The sequence below is a fragment of the Elephas maximus genome, chromosome 2, assembly GCF_024166365.1.
Source record: "Elephas maximus indicus isolate mEleMax1 chromosome 2, mEleMax1 primary haplotype, whole genome shotgun sequence".
In the NCBI taxonomy this organism is placed as follows: domain Eukaryota; kingdom Metazoa; phylum Chordata; class Mammalia; order Proboscidea; family Elephantidae; genus Elephas; species Elephas maximus.
Genome location: NC_064820.1, coordinates 103,268,754 through 103,290,313, shown reverse-complemented (window position 1 = coordinate 103,290,313; position 21,560 = coordinate 103,268,754). Strand labels below are relative to the sequence as shown.

The window sequence follows — 21,560 nt, the reverse complement described above, 5'->3', positions numbered from 1 at the left end:
TAAGGGTAAAAAAAAAAAAAAAAAAAAAAACTAAGGGTAGAAAATATAAATAAAAATGTGACGAATTGTAGGTATGCCTGCCAGATTCTTTGAATAATTTGATAATTTGAACGCTAGAAAGATATATATGAAGAGGGCTTGAATATGTAATGAAAATCACCTAAAGAAGTGAGTTGGTCATGAGCTCACTGTATGGTAAATTTAGAATTCTGCTCTATAAAGTGTTTCTTTCCCTTTTTTTCTCCTTTTAGCTTGTCAAAATTCCCAAAATTGATCCCCCCAATGAAGTACATAACTTTAACTTCTATTTGTCAAATGTGGGTAAAGACAACCCTCAGGGCAGCTTTGACTGCATCCAGCAAACATGCTCAAGGTAAGTATTTTTCAAGGTATGCTGAAAGGAAAATAACTTTTATTTAAGAGACTTTTGTTGTTGTTGTTGTTAAACAATAAAATACATAGTAGTCATTCCACAAGTATTTATTGAGTTGAATTTGCAGAATTCATTTATTTATTTGAAAATGATTTATTTGGGCACCTATTATGTACTGGAAGTTATATTTGTCACTGTAGGATACGATCGCAAAATTTTTAAGATTCCGGCCCCCAAGGGGCTTTTAAGGTACAAAAGATATTATACCCATAAAACATGTTTTGTTTTTATTAAAGCAAGTTTAAGGATTTTTTTTTTTTAATGTTTCATTCACTGCCTTTAAATAAGAAGACTGATAGCATACTTGGTTCAAGCTCAAGGGTAAAGGAGGAAAAAAATATATTTAAATATATCAAAAAACCAAAAACCAAACCCGTTGCCATCGAGTCAATTCTGACTCATAGTGACCCTATCGGACAGAGTAGAACTGCCCCATACGGTTTCCAAGGAGCGCCTGGTGGATTCAAACTGCTGACCTTTCGGTTAGCAGCTGTAGCTCTTAACCGCTACATCACCAGGGTTTCCATTTAAATATATACTTATGTTTAAATATATATTTATATTTAAATATATAGGTTCATATTTCCATATATATAGAAATACTGCATGTCCCCGTCCTTCTTCCCCGTACAAGCCTTGTTTTAAGATAGATTTTTTTTTAATAACTTTTATTAAGCTTCAAGTGAACGTTTAAAAATCCAATCAGTCTGTCTCATATAAGTTTACATACATCTCACTCCCTACTCCCACTTGCTCTCCCCCTCTTGAGTCTTAAGATAAATTTTTAAAATATTTTTTATTACATGATAAAATGGAAACTAGAAATTAACCCCAGTATAGCAGTTCTGTTTTCACCACTCCTGATTGAAATTAGAAAAATAAAATAAAGGGAGGGAGGAGGACAAGACTACACACCCACACCCCAAGGGTACCATGGAACCCTTATTTACTTAGGTCCTTGGTAAACAATAAGCTACTTGTTCCACTCCTCTTTGCTGTGGTTGTTTCTGATTAAAGAATGGTCCCCTTGAGTAGGGGGAGTTTGTTCTGCCTATGGATGGAGACAGGACTTAGAGCCCCCAGCCTCCTAGGGAGGGCTGCCTCATTTCCTTAGTGTGCAGCCCTTTGACATTGCCCCAAACTACCCCAGCCATCTATCCCTAAGGCTCACCTGTGCAGTCCTTGAAGCTGTGTAAGCACTGGCTGTTTTGGGAGAAACTGGAGGCTGAGATACCAAGTAAGGCACTTAACTGAAAGAGTTCCACATTGCTCCTCACATTTAAGGTGACTAAATAATAACTTTTTGTTTGTTTCACCTTAACCTGCCATTTGCCCCTGAGTATATATATATATTTTTATATATTAATGTTACTTTCTGAAATAAAATTGTTCACCCCCCAACTTATATTTTTTGTATAAATTGCATGTCTTATAGATTATATATACCTTTTAGTTCTGTTCACTGTGATAGTCAGTAGCTACAAGTGGCTATTTAAATTTCAGTGGATTAAAATTAAATAAAATCAAAAATTCAATTCTTGTTTACACTAGCCACATTTCATAGGCTCAATTGGACAGCACAGATACAGAACATTTCCACTATTGCAGAAAGTTCTATTGGACAACGCTGCTGTAGATTATAGAACCACCAGGTTTCAGGGTCCTCAGCGATTGTGCAAAGAGCCCTGTTGGCGCAGTGGTTAAGTGCTCGGCTTTTAACCAAAATGTCGGCTGTTTGAACCCATCGACCACTCCCTGAGAGAAAGATGTAGCAGTGTGCTTCGTAGTTCTGTTCTGTTCTATAGGTTTGCTATGAGTCCAAGTCGACAGGACTGCAGTGTGTTTGGTTTTTGTTTTGACAGGGATTGTGTAGTTTAACCCCTTCCTTTCACAGGTGAGTTATACACAGTTACATAGCTAGTTAGTTAGTGGCAGGGTTGAATGAGAACTTAGTTCTCCTAACTCCCAGTCCAGTGTTCTTTACACACCACAGGATACACCAGTTTCTAATTGTGGGGGCATCCCCTGTAAGTCTTCAGATAGTTGTTTTATATAATGAGAACACTTTATATCAAATTAAATTGTGTCCCCTTAAGAATTTTATTAAGGAACTTAATCTCCTCCTCAAAACCTGTTTGGAGAAGGACTTACAGTCATTTACAAAACTGATGTAGCAAGAGAAAAGAAACAGTGAGGAAACTGGGGCAAATCCATTAGTATATTCCGAGTGTGATCCAAGATGCTTCATAAAATGGTGTGGTCTCAGCCTGGCAATTAAACCTTTCCATAATTCACCTCCACCTTTTCTATTCAATTTTATTTTCCCCAAGAATCTTGTCTTTCCAGCAATAGTTCAAGCTCCTCAAGAGCAGGAACTTTCTTATGCCTTTTTTAGTCTCTCAGTGCTGGCTGAGCTCAAAATAAATGCTCAATAAATGAATGTTCAGGAATACATATTAATTTGTCACCTTTCTTACCTTTTTTTTTTTAACCTTCTTGAATCACACATTTCTCATATGTAAAATGGAAGAAATTCCACCGTCAAAATTATCTTTGAAAAATCTCTTAAACCTGCCCATTCACAAACTTAGTGAGAACACATCATTGGGGGCATACAACCCTCTACAGTAAGGCATGCTCAAGTACTGGGAAACAGTGAGCTAGGATAGAGGAAGGCTAAAAGAAAGTTTATGTGCGTATGTCAAAGTATTCAAACTTTTAAGGTAACTCAGTTAGGAAAGGATAAGTGGAGAATTTTTGAGAGTACCTTTTTGCCTGCAGGGTTCAACTTCATTTTATTTTCACATAAAGATCTGTTTCTTGACCTTGCATGGTGTAAGTAGTAGCTTCATCATGATAGGTAATAGGCTCATTAGGTAAATTACTTGGTAAATAATATGGGCAGATGTTGAAATACAAACTTCCTGTCTCCAAACCTTCATTCTACTGCAGTCTTTTCATCCCACCCTTCCCCTCCATCCCTCTTCCTCTGAGAGTTAATCTGCTCCCATCCTTTCCCTTCTCAATAAACTGCATTCTCCGTTATTTTCTCTCTCCCTTCCCTTTTCCCTTCCTCTATCCCTCCTTTCCTCCTTTCCCTCTTTCACTGTTTTTCCCCCCCAGCTTCAAACATGTCCAAGTCTGTCTCATTTAAAAATAACAGGAAAACAAAATCAATCTCCTTTGCACTCCCTTCTTGACCCAAAGTCTGGCTTCAGTCCCACCATTACATTGAAACTACTCTCCATCAAGGTAGCCTGTGACCTCCTTGAATCCAATGGATGCTATTAAAAAATACAAAAACCCCACACCTGTTGCCATCGACTTGGTTCCAACTCATACCAACCCTATAAAACAGGGTAGAACTGCCGCCATAGGGCCCCAAGACTGTAATTTTTATGGAAGCAGAATGCCACATCCTTCCATGGAGCCATTGTTGGGTTCAAACTGCCCACCTTTTGGTTAACAGTTAAGTGCTTAACCATTGCACCACCAGGGCTCCTTAATGGATGCTATGGTTCCTCATTATTCTGGACTTGTTTCCAGTATTTGACACTGTTGACTAAGCTTTACTTCTTGAAGCATTCTATTCATTGGCTTCATGTCACACTGCTCTTCTGATTTCCCTCCTACCTCTTTGCTGTGCCTTTTTAGTTTCTTACAGTCTTCTTTTCTTCTGCCGTTACTTAAATATTACTGTCCTTCACAGTTGATTTCCTCCTGAGACCTCAGTGTCCAACACTGAATTCATTTTCTCTCTCCAGACCTTACCCCTAACCTGCTCTTCCTGTGTTGAGTGGCAGCTGCACATACCTAGTACCCTAGGCATCATCTTTAACTTTTCTCTCTCTCTCTCATCCAGTCATTGATAAAATCCTGTCAGTGCTGCCTCCTCATTTTCTCTGGAATCTGTCTGCTGTCCTATAGTCTCACTGCCCTACTGTGGCTCATACCGTCACTTCCTGCCTGGAACCCTTCAGTAGCCTCCTAAGGTGTCTTCCTGTTTTTAGTCTTATCCGTTCCCCTGCTCCCTCCACCCCATATACTCTCCATCCATACTTTTCTCATATGTAAAGTGGAGATATTTTCTCTCCCTTTTTCAGCTTCTGTTAATCTTGGGATAAAGCCCAAAATCTATAACATGACCTCCAAAGCCTTGGGTGATGTGTTCCTCATTCACTCTCCAGCCTCATCTCAATTGTCCTTTCCAACTTTCTTTCTTTGGCCAAACTGAAAACCTTTTCCTGGCTCCCCCTGAGTCTGAACAGGTTGAGTTTCCTCCCAAAACACTTTTTTCTTTCCTCCCACTTGTACGTTCATCCTTCTAGGTCAGCTTGGCATCACTTCCTTTGGGAAGCCTTTGCCTTGCCCACAACTCTAGATGAGGCGCCCTTCCTGGGTGGCCTCCTACATCCTTGGACTCCCTCTGCCATGGCATTTATCACACTGTGTTGTCATATTCAGTTTGCCCATCCTTGTCACCCACTAGACTGAGAGCTCCATGAGGGAGGATCCCCGTCTGTCTTAGTCCTTGGCACAGCCTCTGTGCCTCATGCATTGCCTGGCATATGGTCCGTGCCCAGTAAATATTTATGAGTAAATGAACTGATTTTTTAAAATATATGGCATTTATAAAGACACTTATTATCAATTTATAAGAATTTTATCAATCTTTATTTCTTAGAATCATAACAAAGCTACTTTCAATTAAATTTGGAAATATAGTACCAGAGCAACAGTGTCATTTTCATTACTTTTATAGTCCAGCTTTTTTAAAGGCCATAGTAATTTCCTTTTAACATACCAGTTTTGGCTTTTACCATGATCCCTAATATTAGCATATTACTTTGAAACAGAACCACCTTCAGGGTCAAGGTAATATTCATTATAGTTTAAATAAAAGTTGTTTTTTAATATTTCTGCAAAAACCTCTTGTACAATATTTTCTTCAATATCTGTTATATGAGTAGGTCACTGTCTGAGGTATCTAGTGCTGCTATAAATACCACAAGTGGATGGCTTTAACAAAAAGAAGTTTATTTTCTTACACTAAAGTAGGCTAAAAGTCCAAATTCAGGGTGTCAGCTTCAGGGGAAGGCTTTCTGTTTCCATCAGCCTTCTCGTCAATCTTCCCCCAGGCTAGGAGCTTCTTTGCGCAGGAACCCTGGGTCCAAAGGATGCGCTCTGCTCCTGGCACTGCTTTCTTGGTGGTGTGAGGTCTCCAGTCTCTCTGCTCGCTTCTTTCTTTTATATCTCAAGAGATAGCCTCAAGACACAACCCAATCTTGTAGATTGAGTCCTGCCTCACACAACTGCCACCCGTCCTCCCTTATTAACATCATAGAGGCAGGATTTACAACATATAGGAAAATCACACAATACCAGGAATCATGGCCCAGCCAAATTGATACACACATTTTTTTGGGGGGGGGGGGCATAATTCAATCCATGACAGTCACCTTATATAGAGACTTAACAAACTGGTAAATATGAATTCTACAAATTGTTAGGAACTTTGGGCATAATAATACTAAAGTAATCTCTAATATTTATCAATATTTTAGCCTTAAAAATATTTATTAAAAATTAAAAGTAAAAAAATTTTTAAAGTAAACTCTTTAACATTGAGCAGTAGATAATTCTTTAAAATAGCTGACTATTAAATAAAAGTAGAACTGCAGCACCCATTAAGATTCTGGGCTAAGCTCCAAATACTGATTTTTTTCATAAATGTCATGGATTTGATCTCAGAAGGCTCATTTTACCACGAATATGAACAAAACTGTGATATAAAATGAGGCAGAAGAACTTAGATATTTAAAATAATCTTTACATTTAAAAATCATTATTATTTTAGGATTGCAAACTTCTCTGATTAATTGTTGATTTTAGGATTATACAATTCTTTCTTGCCTTTACTGTGCAAAATGAGGGTCATTGCTAACAAAGCCACCATCTTACTTGACAGCTCTGGAGCCTCCCAGCTCAATTGCCTGGGATTTATACAAGATAAAATTACAGTGTGTGCAACAAACGACTCATATCAGATGACACGAGAAAGAATGACCCAGGCAGAGGAAGAATCCCGCAACCGAAGCACAAAAGTTATCAAACCTGGTGGACCGTATGTAGGTTTGTATAGATATCTTCCTCCCTCTCGCTGATTGATTGGAATAATTCAAGATCACTATAGGTAAATACCTGGTAATGTTAACTTAATACAGTAATTCGTTTTCAGAACATTTTGGATAGCATGGTAAAAGAAAAAAAATCATATGTTCCCTTTAGTCTGATGGTAAAAGACAAACAAATTTAACTGTCTTGTTTCTTAAATCCTGAATCCTCTATTGGCTACTAATTATTTTACAATACTGGGATCTAGTCAGATTATTACGTGGGGTTTTAATAGTGCTGCTACCATTGTGTTTTCTTGGTCACTAAATGATGTAACTTCAATAATGAATGGTATGGTTCTTGTTTTGTACTTCTGTGGGGTTATTTTTACAGTAAAGTCTATTAGTAGAATTTATGATTTGATTACCTAATTGTTATAGATTTTGCTTACATTTTTAGATGATCTTGGCACATCAAGGAATTTTTATTGCAAAAGTGTAAAATGTGCTTATAGCCAAGCATTAGGGTGATGCTCCTTTGGCACTTCAGTTGTGATACCACTTATGGATCCTCATTTGCATCCATCCATTAATTAAGAGACTGCCCCACCCCCCATCATGTTGAAGGGAATCAAGACCAAACCAGCAGCATGAGTCCCTCCTTTATGAGCAGTGACCCTAACAATTTTAAGGAGTCGATTCACAGTGACTGATGAGCTCTGTCAGTCCTTCCTCAGTTTTATAACACAAGTCACTACAGTAAATGATAAAAGGAAATTAATTTGCAAATTTAAATGCTCTCAGAAACAATCTGTTGAAGAACCAAATCCCTTAACATCATGCCATGGTTTGGTGTAATTCTGCTTCTATATTTTCCCATTGAAGGAGCCCTGGTATTGCAGTGGTTAAAACGCTCGGCTGCTAACCAAAAGGTCGGTGGTTCTAACCTACCAGCTGCTCTGTAGAAAAGAGATGTGGCAGTCTGCTTCCTTAAAGATTTACAGCCCTGAAAACCCTATGGGGCTGTTCTACTCTGTGCTATAGGGTCACTGTGAGTAGGAATCGACTTGACAACCGTGGGTTTTGGTTTTGCATTTTCCCATCGCTGATCCAGCTATAATACATTCAGCTTTGAGAAGCTCTACCAGTGTCTTTAATAAGTATTTCTTTGGAACAAAGCCACTGCTCCTGGGACTTGGTGCTTAGCTTAGATACATTTAGTTTGGTTTAACAACAATTCGTGGCTTCCCCAGGTATCTGTACCCATGGGGCCCAGTTCCCTTCCCAGTACGTTACCAGCAGTGAGAATTTTCACCTTCCCTTTCCTGCTGAGTGAAGTAACAACTTCCAGCTTTCTCCTTTACCTTCACAAGTCATGTGATTAACTTTCTATGCTAATAAATTAAATTTCAAGTTGTTTTTAAAATGCATAAGATCTGCTGCAGATACATTTAAATACAGAGTGAATTATCTGTTACTGTTGCTTTGAAAGTTTTTTTTTTTTAATCTGTCCAACACCACCATTTTATAAACAGTGAGGCAAGTTGGTATGTTTAACAAAGAAATAGACAATGTAAGCCATCAAAATTTAGCTGAAAATATTCACCTTGATTTATTCCAAAGCTTGAAAATTAAAATTAATTACTGTGCTTGTCCATTGAATGATCCTTGGTTGTTCCTATGTTCACGTGTTTTTGTTTCTTTTGATAGGGTCAAATACAGTTCATTTGTAGTTTATACAACAGGCTTTTCAACACTTAGAATCCCGTAGACCATACACACCCTAGTGGTACTGGGACCTGTAGAACTTGTGGAGTTTCTTATGGGCACTACAAACAATTTATATATATACACACACACATATATGATCAGATACATAAAAATATGTACTGGGAACACCGAAAATTTGAGGTCATTCTGAACCAGATTGCATCTACACCATTCTAAGAATAGCTGACCACCCTCTCTCCATACCTATGTTCCCCTTTCTCAGCCCCACAGTGATTTCTGCCGGCCCGTGTTCTGTTCAGGCCTGTCCTTTTTGCTTTGTCCTCAGTGTCCTGGCCACTCACCATCCCGGCAGTGTTCTTCTTTGGTCTTAAATAATGTCAATAACCTCCTCAGCCTTTTATTCTGCTGGCCAAATATCCCCAAGCTCCTTTTAACTTTTCTTAATATGGCCTATATCCCAACCCTTTAATTATTTTTATTGCTCTTCTCTGGGCTGTTGCCAGTTCTGCACCTCAGAGTTCAAAACTGGACACACTACTCTTAATAAAAAAAAGTCTGACCAATTCTGAGTACTGGGGAGCAAAAGACTCTAGTATCCTGATTAGCTTTTCTGTTGTTTGTTTTTCACTTTTTGCTGTGCTTTGTTATATCATGTTTTGGTCTTTTTTCTTTTAACTTTATCTACACTAGTCCTTTACTATGTGTTTCCTTCTAGGCAGCTCAGTTTGTATCTTCCTGCTTTTATTCAGTATCTCAAAACTATATGACTCATTCAGTTCTTTAAAATGCTAGTCAATCACCTTTCAATATAATATTACTCAGCATTTATTGAGTGCTTGCTGTGTATAAGGCACCATTTAACACTTCACATCCAGTCACTCATCTAAGTCTCACAACCACCGTAGGAGTTTGATAGGGTTAGGTACAGTTCATTTGTAGCTCACACATCAGACTTTTTGACACTCAGAATCCCATAGGCTATACTCTCCCTAATGGTACTGGGACCTGTAGAACTTGTAGAGGTCAGTTGTATACCTCATCTCCATTTTCCATATCAAGTTGTTGATATCAGCAGATAGTAAATAGTTTGGGTATGGTCTCAGTAATTGTGGTGTTTTTTTTTTTTTTTTTTTTCTCAAGGCAATAGGAACCACCTCTTTAGTTCATACTTTGAATATGTCATCTAAAATGAAACTAAAAACTCACCTATGCCAGCTTAGAGGTACATACAGAACAAGGGTTCTTTCACTGAGTGGGTGGAGGACAAATGGGAACAAGGCTGGTCCTAGTGTGGTGTTGTGGTGGCATTATGCCAGGCCAGCTGCTGGCAGATGAACCAGAGCACAACCCAGCTTAAGGGGATAAAGTCTGGTCTCCAAGGGGTCACCTGGCCTGGTCACTGAGGAATATGAGCTTCTGCGACCCTCTTCTGAGCTGAAAAAACAAAACCTATATTGCTTGGAGAGGCTTTAACCTGGAAAACATTATTATTATTTCATCAATAATATTTCCACTTCTAGTCATTATATCAGCAGTGAGTATTATATTGTGATAATCCCTCCACTATGTTAAAAAAAAAAAAAGGTATTACTAATGACCACTACTTTCATTTTACCAGTATCCTAAGTCATTCATTGACTCTTACGTAAATTCTGAAATTCTGTTGAAATGATAACTTTTATACATGTTCATATTTATTTAGATATATAAAATTACCAACCAATCTGATTTCTAGGATCCTGTTTCTTATTTTCCCAGCCTCTGCCTCATCCTTCATATTTTTAATGAGTTAGCACATTTGAGTGACCTTGAACAGTCATTTAACATCTATGGACCTCAATGTTCTCAAATATAAAATGAGGGATATTTGAACCAGATAATATCTAAGTTATTATCCCTCCATAGTTCTAATATTTTTGACTTTAGTGTATGTGCATAGATAGATAAGCGTTTTGAAAAACTGACCACAATTGTCAAATGGTGAAAATGGATACCACTGCAATTGAACCATGACAGCATCACATTATCATCATGGCCCCGACGGTGTCCTTAAAGCCTTGGGTCAAGTGTTGCCAGGGTTGCTGGTCAGGTTCCACAGACAGAAAAGCAACAGTCACTGCTGTCTTTCTGATGGACTGTTTTAACACCTTCATTTCAGATTGTTTACTCAGAGCCATTAGACTAAGGGATAATACTTTTACCATCTCATATTAAATGGAGAAGCTAGAAGTGGACTCCTTGTTATGCAACAAGGATTCAGATCTGGTCCCAGATTACCCAATCCGGTCGGACCTACTGCTGCTGTTTATATAAGGAGCCCAGGGAATTGATTAGCAGTTGGGTCTGGGAAGAGAATTAGTTTCTCCCGTAGGCTTTATTCAAAGGCTTTTTTCTGAGGCAAAATAAAAGCCTTTCCTGCTCTACATTTTTCTTTGTTTTTTCTTTATCATCTCAGTTCTGTAAATACTTCTATCACTGATTTTTTTTTATTTTTTTTTTTTTTATCTGCAGCCAAAGGAATCTTTCCTGGTTGAATAGGTGTAAAAGGGATGAGGAGGTAATAAGGAAGTGATTTTGTAGTATAAGTCAGTGGCCAGTGTGGCTGGGTTGTTCTTTCAGCATTTGAAGAAATGGATTATCCCATGGTTGATTGGCTGTTTAAAAGAAAAATGAGGTAAAGGTGAAGTGAGAGTACTGGGGTTGGAGGACTCATGGGGAGATGACAGCTGAGTACTAGGGCCCAGGCAAGTCTCCACCCCTGTCCTATCCCTGACCAGACCCTAGTTTCATATCGGGCATCATACCTACACCCTTCTGAAGGACAAAGTTAGCCCCTTTATTTGTCTGCGCTATACCTGCTTCCAGGAGGGGTGAGGGTAAACCCAGGACATCTTAAAGGCCCCTCTGAGACCAAGGATCAGAGGAACAGAGGAGGTTAGGCAGCTTAGAGCACAGTGGCAGTACTGCCACTTTGTCTTTTTATTTCTCTTTGCCTTCCTTGTTGACTTGAATTCATTGCAAATGACAGGTCATGGTGTTTGTGAGCTTAGCTCAGAAGCGTTCTCTGATCATATCCCTTCTCCCCTCAAAAAGAGAGAAGGAAGGGCTCCACAGTCACCTTGGTTTGGAGAATGAGTTAAAGGACTTTCTCTTTTCAAGACTTGGCTAGGGGGAGGGAGTGTGGCATTTATAACATTTCCTAAACTTTTGTGACACTGCCTATTTTTTTCACAAATTCATATTAAAATTTTAAGGAGCATTACTATTTGTTAACACTAATGTGATTGAGAAATAACGGATTGGAAGGCTTACACTTGCCACGTTAGAAATTTCAATGTGTCTTCGGACTCTGGCAGCCTGGCCATGTGGGAAAATACAGACCGAGTTGATCTTTGCTCCTGTACTTACTTGCTGTCTTACTGTCATTCATTTGGTCATTGAATACTGATTCATGGTTGCCTGGTGAACAAAGCAGTCACAGGCCTGTTCGCCTCAGGCTCACTGCCTAAAATGAAGCAGTGGCAGACATTAGACATTTGTTCATAAAACCTTTCCCACATGCAAAGAAGTACAAGTAGGAAAAGTTGGGTGTTGATCACAGAATATTCCAAATGCTAAGTGAGCACTTTATCACTTGAGCATATCCCATTGAAAGCCTCAGTTTTTTCTTCTGTAAAATGGGATCTATGTCTACCTTGTCAGGTTGCTATCAGACTTAATCAGATGTGTGTGAAGCCCTTAGCGTACACCCCACATAATTGGTACGTGATAAATATTAGTTCTGTTCCCATCTGACACTGATCCAGCTGACATTGATCCATTATTAAGAAAAATACAGAAACTTAATACTTTTCCTTAACATTAATGTTGAGCTCCTTTGTTGTGATATTTTGATCTAATATTTGGAGTTGGTTATGTCCAGATGGTAAGGAAATATAAGAGCTGGTGGAGATTTCATGAGCGCATTCATCCTCTCTGCCTTACTCTAGGTAGGATTGTATCAAAATAAATAGCCTCTCTTTTCAAAGCTGGGAATCCTAACTTGGACAGGATTACTACCCTGCCTCATTGATCTGTTTCCATCCTACACCACAGCACTTAGAAACTGCTTTTACTTATTCATTGCTTGAAGTTACTTGGCTTGTTCTTAATGCAGTTGCCCTACATTGATGTTTCCCTCTTTAAGCAGGAGGCATAGAGTTGGGGGCTTTGAGTATAGTAAATGAGCTGTAAGATCCCACTTCAGAAATCACAGGATGAGGGTCTTGTACAGTTTTATTCTAATTTCTATTCCTTCAGCAAGGAATGGTTACCAGGTGTCATAAGTGACTGGCCATGTCCTGATAGCATCACATATACACATAGCATCCAGATCACTTCCACCCACTACATTTTCTAGAAGTAGCACCTACCAAGTCTCAGTGTTAAATCTAAGCAGAAAATGGGTTAATTACATGAATGGCACTGGCCTATGTGGGAATGGTACAAAGCCCTTGATTTTTTTTACCATTTTCCTCTACTCACCTATGTAGTCTCAGCACCACGAGGGAGAAGTCTCTTGGGCCCTCTGAGATTGTTTACTTTGGTTGGTTGGTCGGTTGGGTGTGTGCGTGTATCTGACTCCTAAAATTTATTATGGTTTATTTCAAGGAATATCACTAGTGGACGCCCAAGTGGATGTTGACCCCAAATGAAATGCTTGACTCTCCTCCTTATAGCTTCTGAATCTATGAGGTTTTTAATGGCCCAGCTCAGCCAAGGAGTGTGTTTCTAGTGAGGAACGACAGGTGTTGCTCATACTTCACCGTGTCCACTGGATTCATGTCCAATTTTCAGGAATGGCGCCATAACTTGTAGATTTAAGTTCCGTAAATAGCATAGACAAGCATGGAAATTACTTTATTCCCATTGAACTTACGATCTTAAAATTTTCTGTCTGTTGCTGCAGTTTGTTTCACTAATTATTATCCATGCGTAGCTGAGTGGCCAAAATTCACTTCTAATGCAAATTTATTCCAACAAATAATTCCATCCAGGAAACCCCTAATTCATATTTTAGGCCATTAATTCATTTGCCTCATTAATATGTGCCACATGAAAGTAGAACTCAAGTTAAAAGACTGTTGTTTGCCTGAATGCCTCGAAGGTCAGCGGAGCAAGGGCGGGGGCTTGGGGACCATGGTTTAAGGGGACTTCTAAGTCAATTGGCAAAATAATTCTATTATGAAAACATTCTGCATCCCACTTTGAAATGTGGCGTCTGGGGTCTTAAATGCTAACAAGCGGCCATCTAAGGTGCATCAATTGGTCTCAACCCACGTGGATCAAAGGAGAATGAAGAACACCAAGGTCACACGATAACTATGAGCCCAAGAGACAGAAAGGGCCACATGAACCAGAGACTTACATCATCCGGAGACCAGAAGAACTAGTTGGTGCCTGGCCACAACCGATGACTGCCCTGACAGGGAGCAAAACAGAGAACCCCTGAGGGAGCAGGGGGTCAGTGGGATGCAGACCCCAAATTCTCACAAAAAGACCATACTTAATGGTCTGACTGAGACTAAAGGAATCCCGGCGGTCATGGTCCCCAAACCTTCTGTTGGCCCAGGAACCATTCCCCAAGACAACTCATCAGACGTGGAAGGGACAGGACGGTGGATAGGAGAGAGATGCTGATGAAGAGTGAGCTATTTGTATCAGGTGGACACTTGAGACTGTGTTGGCATCTCCTGTCTGGAGGGGGGATGGGAGGGTAGAGAGGGTTGGAAGCTGGCAAAAGGGTCACGAAAGGAGAGACTGGAAGGGCTGACTCATTAGGGGGAGAGTAAGTGGGAGTATGGAGTAAGGTGTATATAAACTTATATGTGACAGTCTGACTTGATTTGTAAACGTTCACTTGAAGCTCAATAAAAATTAAAAAAAAAAGACTTGTTTGCATTTATCTTTGAAGTAAAAATTGAAATAAAAGTGGCCGTTATTCCCTCTAGAAATGAAAAAAAAAGGGGTTCCTAAATCAGAGTTCTGGAAACTGAGATGCTCATTATATTGTCACCCACAAATGCCTAACAGTGTTGTTTCCACTGGACTTTAGGGAAAAGAGTGCAAATTCGGAGAGCACCTCAAGCGGTTGCAGATGCAGTGCCTGAGAGGAAAAGGTCAACTCCCATGAACCCCGCAAATACGATTCGGAAGACACACAGCAGCAACAGTGTTTCTCAGCGGCCATACAGGGACAGAGTAATTCACTTACTGGCACTGAAGGCCTACAAGAAACCTGAACTGCTTGCTCGATTGCAGAAAGATGGCGTCAATCAAAAAGACAAGAACTCCCTTGGAACAATTCTGCAACAGGTGAGGACAGCTGGAGAGAGAGCCTTCCACTTACCTTCACATTTAGAAGCCCATTTAAGAAGACTTGTTGTTGTCATTATTATTGAAATGGAGAAACTTTAGGATCATTTTGATCAATGGTATATGAACTATAACTCCTGTGTATTAAATTGGACCCCTGGTGGCACAGTGATTAAGAGCTTGGCTGCTAGCCAAAAGGTCGGCAGTTGAATCTACCAGCCGCTCCTTGGAAACCCTATGGGGCGGTTCTGCTCTGTCCTATAGGGTTGCTATGAGTTGGAATCAACTCAACAGCAACAGGTTTGGTTTTTGGTATTATTAATGTATTAAGTTAAATCACCTTGTTTTAAGGATTTAATTAAAAATGAATTCAGATATGGGCATTTACATTAGATTTTATAAGTTGGAAACTTCTGAATCTTTAATTTAAAAAAAAGAAAGTTTCAAATTATTGTTTTCATTAAGATTAAACAAATTTTGTCCTGAAATATCATTAAAAAAGGTAGACAAAAAGTTTTTATTGTCTATTTTTAGTCTTGAATCACCTAAACTATCGTCTTAATTTTTATTGGTGTAAGTACAGTTGTACAATGTATTTTACCAGCCTTTGGTTAGTATAAGTTAGAATGTTTTAGCCTACTGAACAGTTGAGAATGTGTGCCACGATCACTCACTTGTCCACATTAAAGGATGTGAGTTTATAAGGTATGAAATGTGATCAGTTTTCTTATAATAACAAGCTTAAGTATAAAAGTAAAAAACCAGTTGCCATCAGGTCAACTCTGAGTATAAAAGTAGGTCATTAATTTTGTTAAAGTCAGTGGTTTGTCAGACTGTAGCTTCCTATTTTTTTTCATACAGTCTTCGGAATCAACTGCACAGCAATGGGTTTGGTTTTTTTGGTCAGGTCATAAGTGTTGATTAGCATTCAGATCTATCGTAAATAGATGGTCCATCTCTTTATTTTTTCCTAGAGCAGTAACATTTCCAAAGTTGTTCTTAAATTTCATTTAAAAGAAGCCTTAAAAGTTTTCTTCTGTTATTCAAATAACATTTTAAAGTCTATTTTTCCCATTTATTATCTATTATATTCCAGACATGATACTAAATGCTGCGAAAGAGTAAAACCATAATCTCCAGCTCTGGATTAGCCATTTCCCAGGGTATCTCAGGCAATCTTAAGGATACTGTTAAGTCATTTGAGCACATTTTAGAAATACCTGATTTAAATCCAAATGTCACATAGCAGTTTCAAGAGCTTAAGGGACAGGATGAGAAAATGAATGGGGATGAGGGTGTATGTGTGTTCATTTGTATATTTGGGGGAAAGAAGCCTATCAGAGCAGAGAGTTGGGAGGAGCTGGGTAGGGGGCAGCTACTTTAATGGGGAAGTCAAGGAATCTCTTTCTCAGATGGCTACATTTTAGCTGAAATGAGGAACAAGAGACAAGAAGATGACTCAGCACTTCCCCAGGCCTCGAGGAAGGGAGAGTTTGGTGTGTTAAAGGAGGAGGAAAGGCGAGTATGTCTGGAGCAGAGTGAAGCAGAAGACAAATCACAGAGAGTCTAGGTCATGGTCAAGGAATTTGAATTTTATTTTTGGGTGTGATGGGAAATCATTGTAGAGTTTTAAACAAGGGTATCGTGTAATCTGATTTATACTTTTAATAAGATCAGTCAGACTTCTGTGGCAAGAATAGAAGAGAGAGACCACTTAAAAGAGCCTATTGCAAAAGTCTAGGGGAGCCTATTGCAAAAGTCCGTCTCACCTGGACTTGACCTATGGGGATAGTGGAGAAGGTTTTATCAGGTTAGGGATATATTTTGTGACAAGACTTGCTAATGGCAGGTCTGGGGTGAGGGTGAGGAAAAGAATAGAATCTGTAATTACCACTAGGTTTTTGGCTTGAACAACTACATGGATATTGAGCCACTGACTGAGATGGGGAAGAATGGAGAAAGGTTTATGGGAGGATAGCAGGAATCCTGCCTTACGTATGTTCTGTTTGGAAGATGTAGATGTCTGTTAGACATAGCTAAATGGACATGAATATTCAATAGGTGGTTACATATAACATCATACATGGTGTTCAGGGGACAGTCGAGGCTGGAGTTAGGAATTTAGAAACTAGGAATAAATCCATATATTTTCATATATTCACCATATAGATTGGATATTGAAAGCCTTAAGGCTGAATGAGATCATCTCAGGAGGAGAGAAAGATAATGACGAAAACAGCGTAGAAGACAGGCCGTGAGCATTCCAACAGTTAGGACAGTCAGCAAAAACTCAAAAAAAAAAAAAAACCCATTGCCATGGAGTTAATTCCAACTCATAGTGCCCGTATAGGACAGAGTAGAACTGCCCCATAGAGTTTCTAAGGAGTGGCTGGCAGATTTGAAAGCCAGGAGAATGTTCTATTACAGAAGCCTAGAGAAAAAATTCCAGTGGGGGCAGGGTGTTAGTAGGAGTAATATCAGGGATGATAGAATAACTAAGAATTGTTGCTGTTATTCTATTTCAAGAAATTTGGTTTTATCTATATTATTTATGAATTTGAATTTTAATACAGGCATACCATTTTCTAGTTTATAACAACATTAATATTAGATTAGTATTCAGTTGAGCTATGAGAAAAGCATAAGCTATCATAATATATTTGACAGTAGTGTTAAAAGAAAAAAGTCAAGGCATTAAAAAGAGCATTCCAGTTAAGAAGTGACAGGCGGGAATACCTTTTCCCTAGCCTTAAAAATTACTTTTGATTTGGCAGCTGAACCCATACATGAGTGTAGTCAATGGAATCTACACCTGGACACTCCCAGAGTTGTGGTTAAGGGACAAGAAAAGATTATACTTAGGAATAAACTGGCCGACTAATAATTTGGGGATTCTTTGGGTTTTTTCCATTTATTGGTTTGGTGGAATTTCAAGGTCTTTGATTCTTCAAGAAAACTGGCCAGACCAAGGAGTGAACTTGACTGTTGAAGAGTATGACAGTCAAGGTTATCAGAATTAATACTATTTTTATGGAGATAATCTCTGATGATGATTGAAAGAAATGCTTGTAGCCCAAAATTTGGGTACCGTTTGATTTCTACTTAATACAAGTGATCTAGGATTTTTATTGTGATTCTTTTAAAAGTAATGGAGTTAATGACCAGAAGTAAATAATGATAATATTATTGTTTTGAATTCATTTGGCTAGAAAAAATTGATTAAAAAAAATATGTTTCTCCATTTTTCTCCCTAACTTTAGCCTATTATATGAATAGAAATATGACAAATGCAGTGGTGGCCATTCAAAGGAAAAAAAAAAATGTGTATGTGTACAAAATAAAGTTGAATGGCATTTATTGAAATGTGGCATGTACAAAATTAACAACCCCTTTGGGGCCAGTTGGTATAATTATTTTTAGTAAAGACTGTTTTACGTTAGGAAATAGCAAAAAGATCTAATGCTCTGTTTTTACCATGTGCCAGGTGGCCAATCTGAATCCTAAGGACCTCTCATATACCTTAAAGGATTATGTATTTAAAGAGCTTCAAAGAGACTGGCCTGGATACAATGAAATAGACAGACGGTCATTGGAGTCAGTACTCTCTAGGTAAATTCTTTAATTTTTTTTTTTTTATAAGTAAAGCAGATAGATAATTATTTTAGTCATTGATATTTTAGTGTTGAGGTAGGAAAGAGAAACAAGGATAAGCTCTCTATCACAAACATTTAAAAATTCTCTCCATAACCTGGAACATGTGTGTCCTTTACAGAAAACTAAATCCATCTCAGAATGCTGCTGGCACCAGCCGTTCAGAATCTCCTATATGTCCTAGTAGAGACGCTGCGTCTTCTCCTTCTCAGGTATTTTATAAAATTGTAGACTCAGACCTGAAATGGACATTAGGGGCCACCTGGTTCAGGCCCCCTGATTTATAAGTGAGGGAAATGAGGCCCAGAGAAGTTGCACAGCTTGTCCAAAGTCACACAGCTAGTTAGTGGCAGAGCTGGGTCTAGAATCTAGGTTCTCAGTTCCTAGCCCAGAGCTCTCTACTACACAGCACTGCTTTGTCAAAGTATTTAATGTGTACCTTGCTTTTCCATTTTTAAAGTTTACATTTTGTGGTAAGATTGCTTTTCCATTTGGACACTAACTCGAAGACTTATCCAGTCCCATGGTTCTCAGATTATATGGGAAATGGAATTTATTTAATTTTACCTGAAATATGGTGCAGGAAAATACCCTTGGGGGGAAATATATTTGCAATGAGCAAATAAATAAAAACTATGCCGTTGCCATTGATGTTTTCTTAAAGCACTTTTCAATTGGTTCCCAATTAGAATACTCCCAATTAGACTCCACTCAAGTTTAGAGTTCTCCCAAGAGATTCATCCCATCGTGGAAAAAAGTGGGGAAATCCTGAGCAATTGTGTAAAGTTCAGGCCTGCCTGTTGTCACATCTCATGGCCAGCCTTGTAACTCACTTGGTCTCCTAGGTTCTTTAGACTGATAGTAGAACAAACCTCCCCCTTCTACACGGCTGACAGAGTGCTCCTCTTTCCCTGGAGCCTCCTCGAAATAATTAGGGAGGAGCAGACAGATGTGTGGAGAACAGTAAGCATGCCTTGAGCAAAAGGCTATTCACATGTCAGCTGTATTCTAAGACTGACACCCAGGCCTTCGTGAGCATTAGAAAATGTTAGAAACCTATTGGGAGGAACAGATGGGGAACAGAATTAAAAAAAAAAAAGGCAGTTGTATCCTTGCATATACATTGTCTGTAAAAGCCTCACTTTTAATGCCACCTATTCGGAAGCTACTTATACTCTGGTACTAAATAAATGGTGCTGAATTGAAAACAGAACAAATTAATGGGCTGAATAATTATTATTTTCTTTCAACCTAAAGTGCAAGCTACAGTATTACATTGGATTTCTCTTTTGTACTTTTTGACTGTCTGAATTTCACTTTTAATTTAAATGCTATTATTATGATTTCCAAATTAGGCTAATATTGGCATGACTTTTTTTTTTTTAATTTTTAAATAGTAATTCCACATCATTTTTGTGCACTAGTCATTAAGACTCATCTTCCAATTTGGTGAAGAGATATTTAAGGGGAAAAAAAAATATCGAATAGCATTTCAACAGTGACGGAGATACTTAGAGGAATTACTCTGAAAGTGCTGGCTGTTCCCATTTTAAGACAAATGGAATAATAAATGACAGCCAAAATATTCATAAATGGAGCATTTTAGCACGCTAGAGGAGATTAAAATAGTGTAGGCTTGTTGCCCTTTACCTACCCTTGTTAGTTTTCAGTGAAACAGTACAAATTGCTTCCTCCTCTCACTTAATATAACTAGGTCAGCTGAGGCCAGCAGAGTAGGGTGGCCACCTCTATTTAGTACATGGCTGAGTGGTATAATCCAAATAAATTGCCATCGTCTCTAGGAATTTCAGGTGAGGCACTGTGATCAGAGAGAATTGAATGAGTACTCTAAGAAATATATTTGCCAGATTCTGCTTTTTGATGTTAGACATGAAAATTTCTTTTATTTCACTTTTTTTTTTTAACTTAAGCTTAGAGAAGGGTCAACATACCCTGGTAACAGATTTAAATATAAGAATGTTTACTCAGTTGTTCATATGGTAACCAGTCACATGTGTATTGAGTATATTGAATTTTTTTTTTTTTTTACAAACCAGCTTATTTTTTTCTTTTTCTCTTTTCTAGAAACGGCTTTTGGATTCAGATTTCATTGATCCTTTAGTGAATAAAAAAGCTCGAATATCTCACCTGATGAATAGAGTACCGCCAACATTAAATGATCATTTGAATCCCACCAGTGAAAAATCTGCTGCAGGTCTCCCGCTGCCCCCTGCAGCCGCTGCCATCCCCACCCCTCCACCACTGCCTTCAACTCACCTGCCCGTCTCAAATCCTCCTCAGACTGTAAATTCTAACTCCAACTCCCCTAGCACTCCAGAAGGCCGGGGGACTCAAGATCTACCTGTTGACAGTTTTAGTCAAGATGGTAGTATCTATGAGGACCAGCAAGACAAATATACCTCTAGGACTTCTCTGGAAACCTTACCCCCTGATTCAGTTCTACTAAAGTGTCCAAAGCCTACGGAAGAAAACCATTCAATGTCTCACAAGAAGTCTAAAAAGAAGTCTAAAAAACACAAGGAAAAGGACCAAATGAAAAAGCAGGACACTGAGACTATTGAGGAAAAGGAGGAGGACCTTAAAAGAGAAGAGGAAATTGCCAAGCTAAATAACTCCAGTCCCAATTCCAATGAAGGTATTTAACATTTATTTAAAAAAAAAAAAAAACTGCATATGTTAAATGAACTGGAAGCACATACTATTGAGTCTGAGATTCTGCTGTTTATAATTAGTAATGCATTCTTACCAAATTATCTTCATTTAGTTATTAATTTTAGTATTGGGCTTTGGGGCAGATATCTTCTTGCTTTTTAAAACAGTCATTTTCAGTCTGTTTTTAACCAGCCATTAAACAAGCATCTATATTTGTTAATAAGATGATGACATTTGAAAATGGACCTGTCATCCTTCAGAGACTTCTTTTTAGAAAGTGGACCTTGTTGCTCTTTTCCATAATTCCTGTGGTATTGCGCAACCTCAAAATGACCTAATATATTCCATCCTTAAGTTGATTTAACTATATATACACACACAGTTAGCAATAAGAATATTCATTTCCTTCTTTCCAAAGAAACAGGGTCACTCCTGCTTTAATTAATACTAATTAATACTAGCACGGTGGAAATGTCAAATTCTTGATAAAACAGGCAAAGTAAAATTACATTTGCAGACCCATAACATCATCTTTGTTCAGAGTAAAAGCAATTTGTCTTTTGCAAGGCTATTGGCTTAATAGTTCTTAAGCTTTTTTTTTTTTT

The 21,560-nt window shown here is 38.4% G+C and overlaps 1 protein-coding gene across 1 annotated transcript in view; it reads left to right on the top strand.

Annotated features, from left to right (window-relative positions):
• ELL2 (elongation factor for RNA polymerase II 2) overlaps positions 1-21,560 on the top strand; it is a 77,650-nt gene that overhangs the window by 46,268 nt on the left and 9,822 nt on the right. Inside the window, exons 3-8 of the mRNA XM_049868828.1 lie at positions 252-373; positions 6,402-6,565; positions 14,372-14,631; positions 18,116-18,240; positions 18,404-18,494; positions 20,368-20,938. Coding sequence (XP_049724785.1) covers positions 252-373; positions 6,402-6,565; positions 14,372-14,631; positions 18,116-18,240; positions 18,404-18,494; positions 20,368-20,938 — 1,333 coding nt within the window. The remainder of the gene's footprint in view (positions 1-251; positions 374-6,401; positions 6,566-14,371; positions 14,632-18,115; positions 18,241-18,403; positions 18,495-20,367; positions 20,939-21,560) is intronic.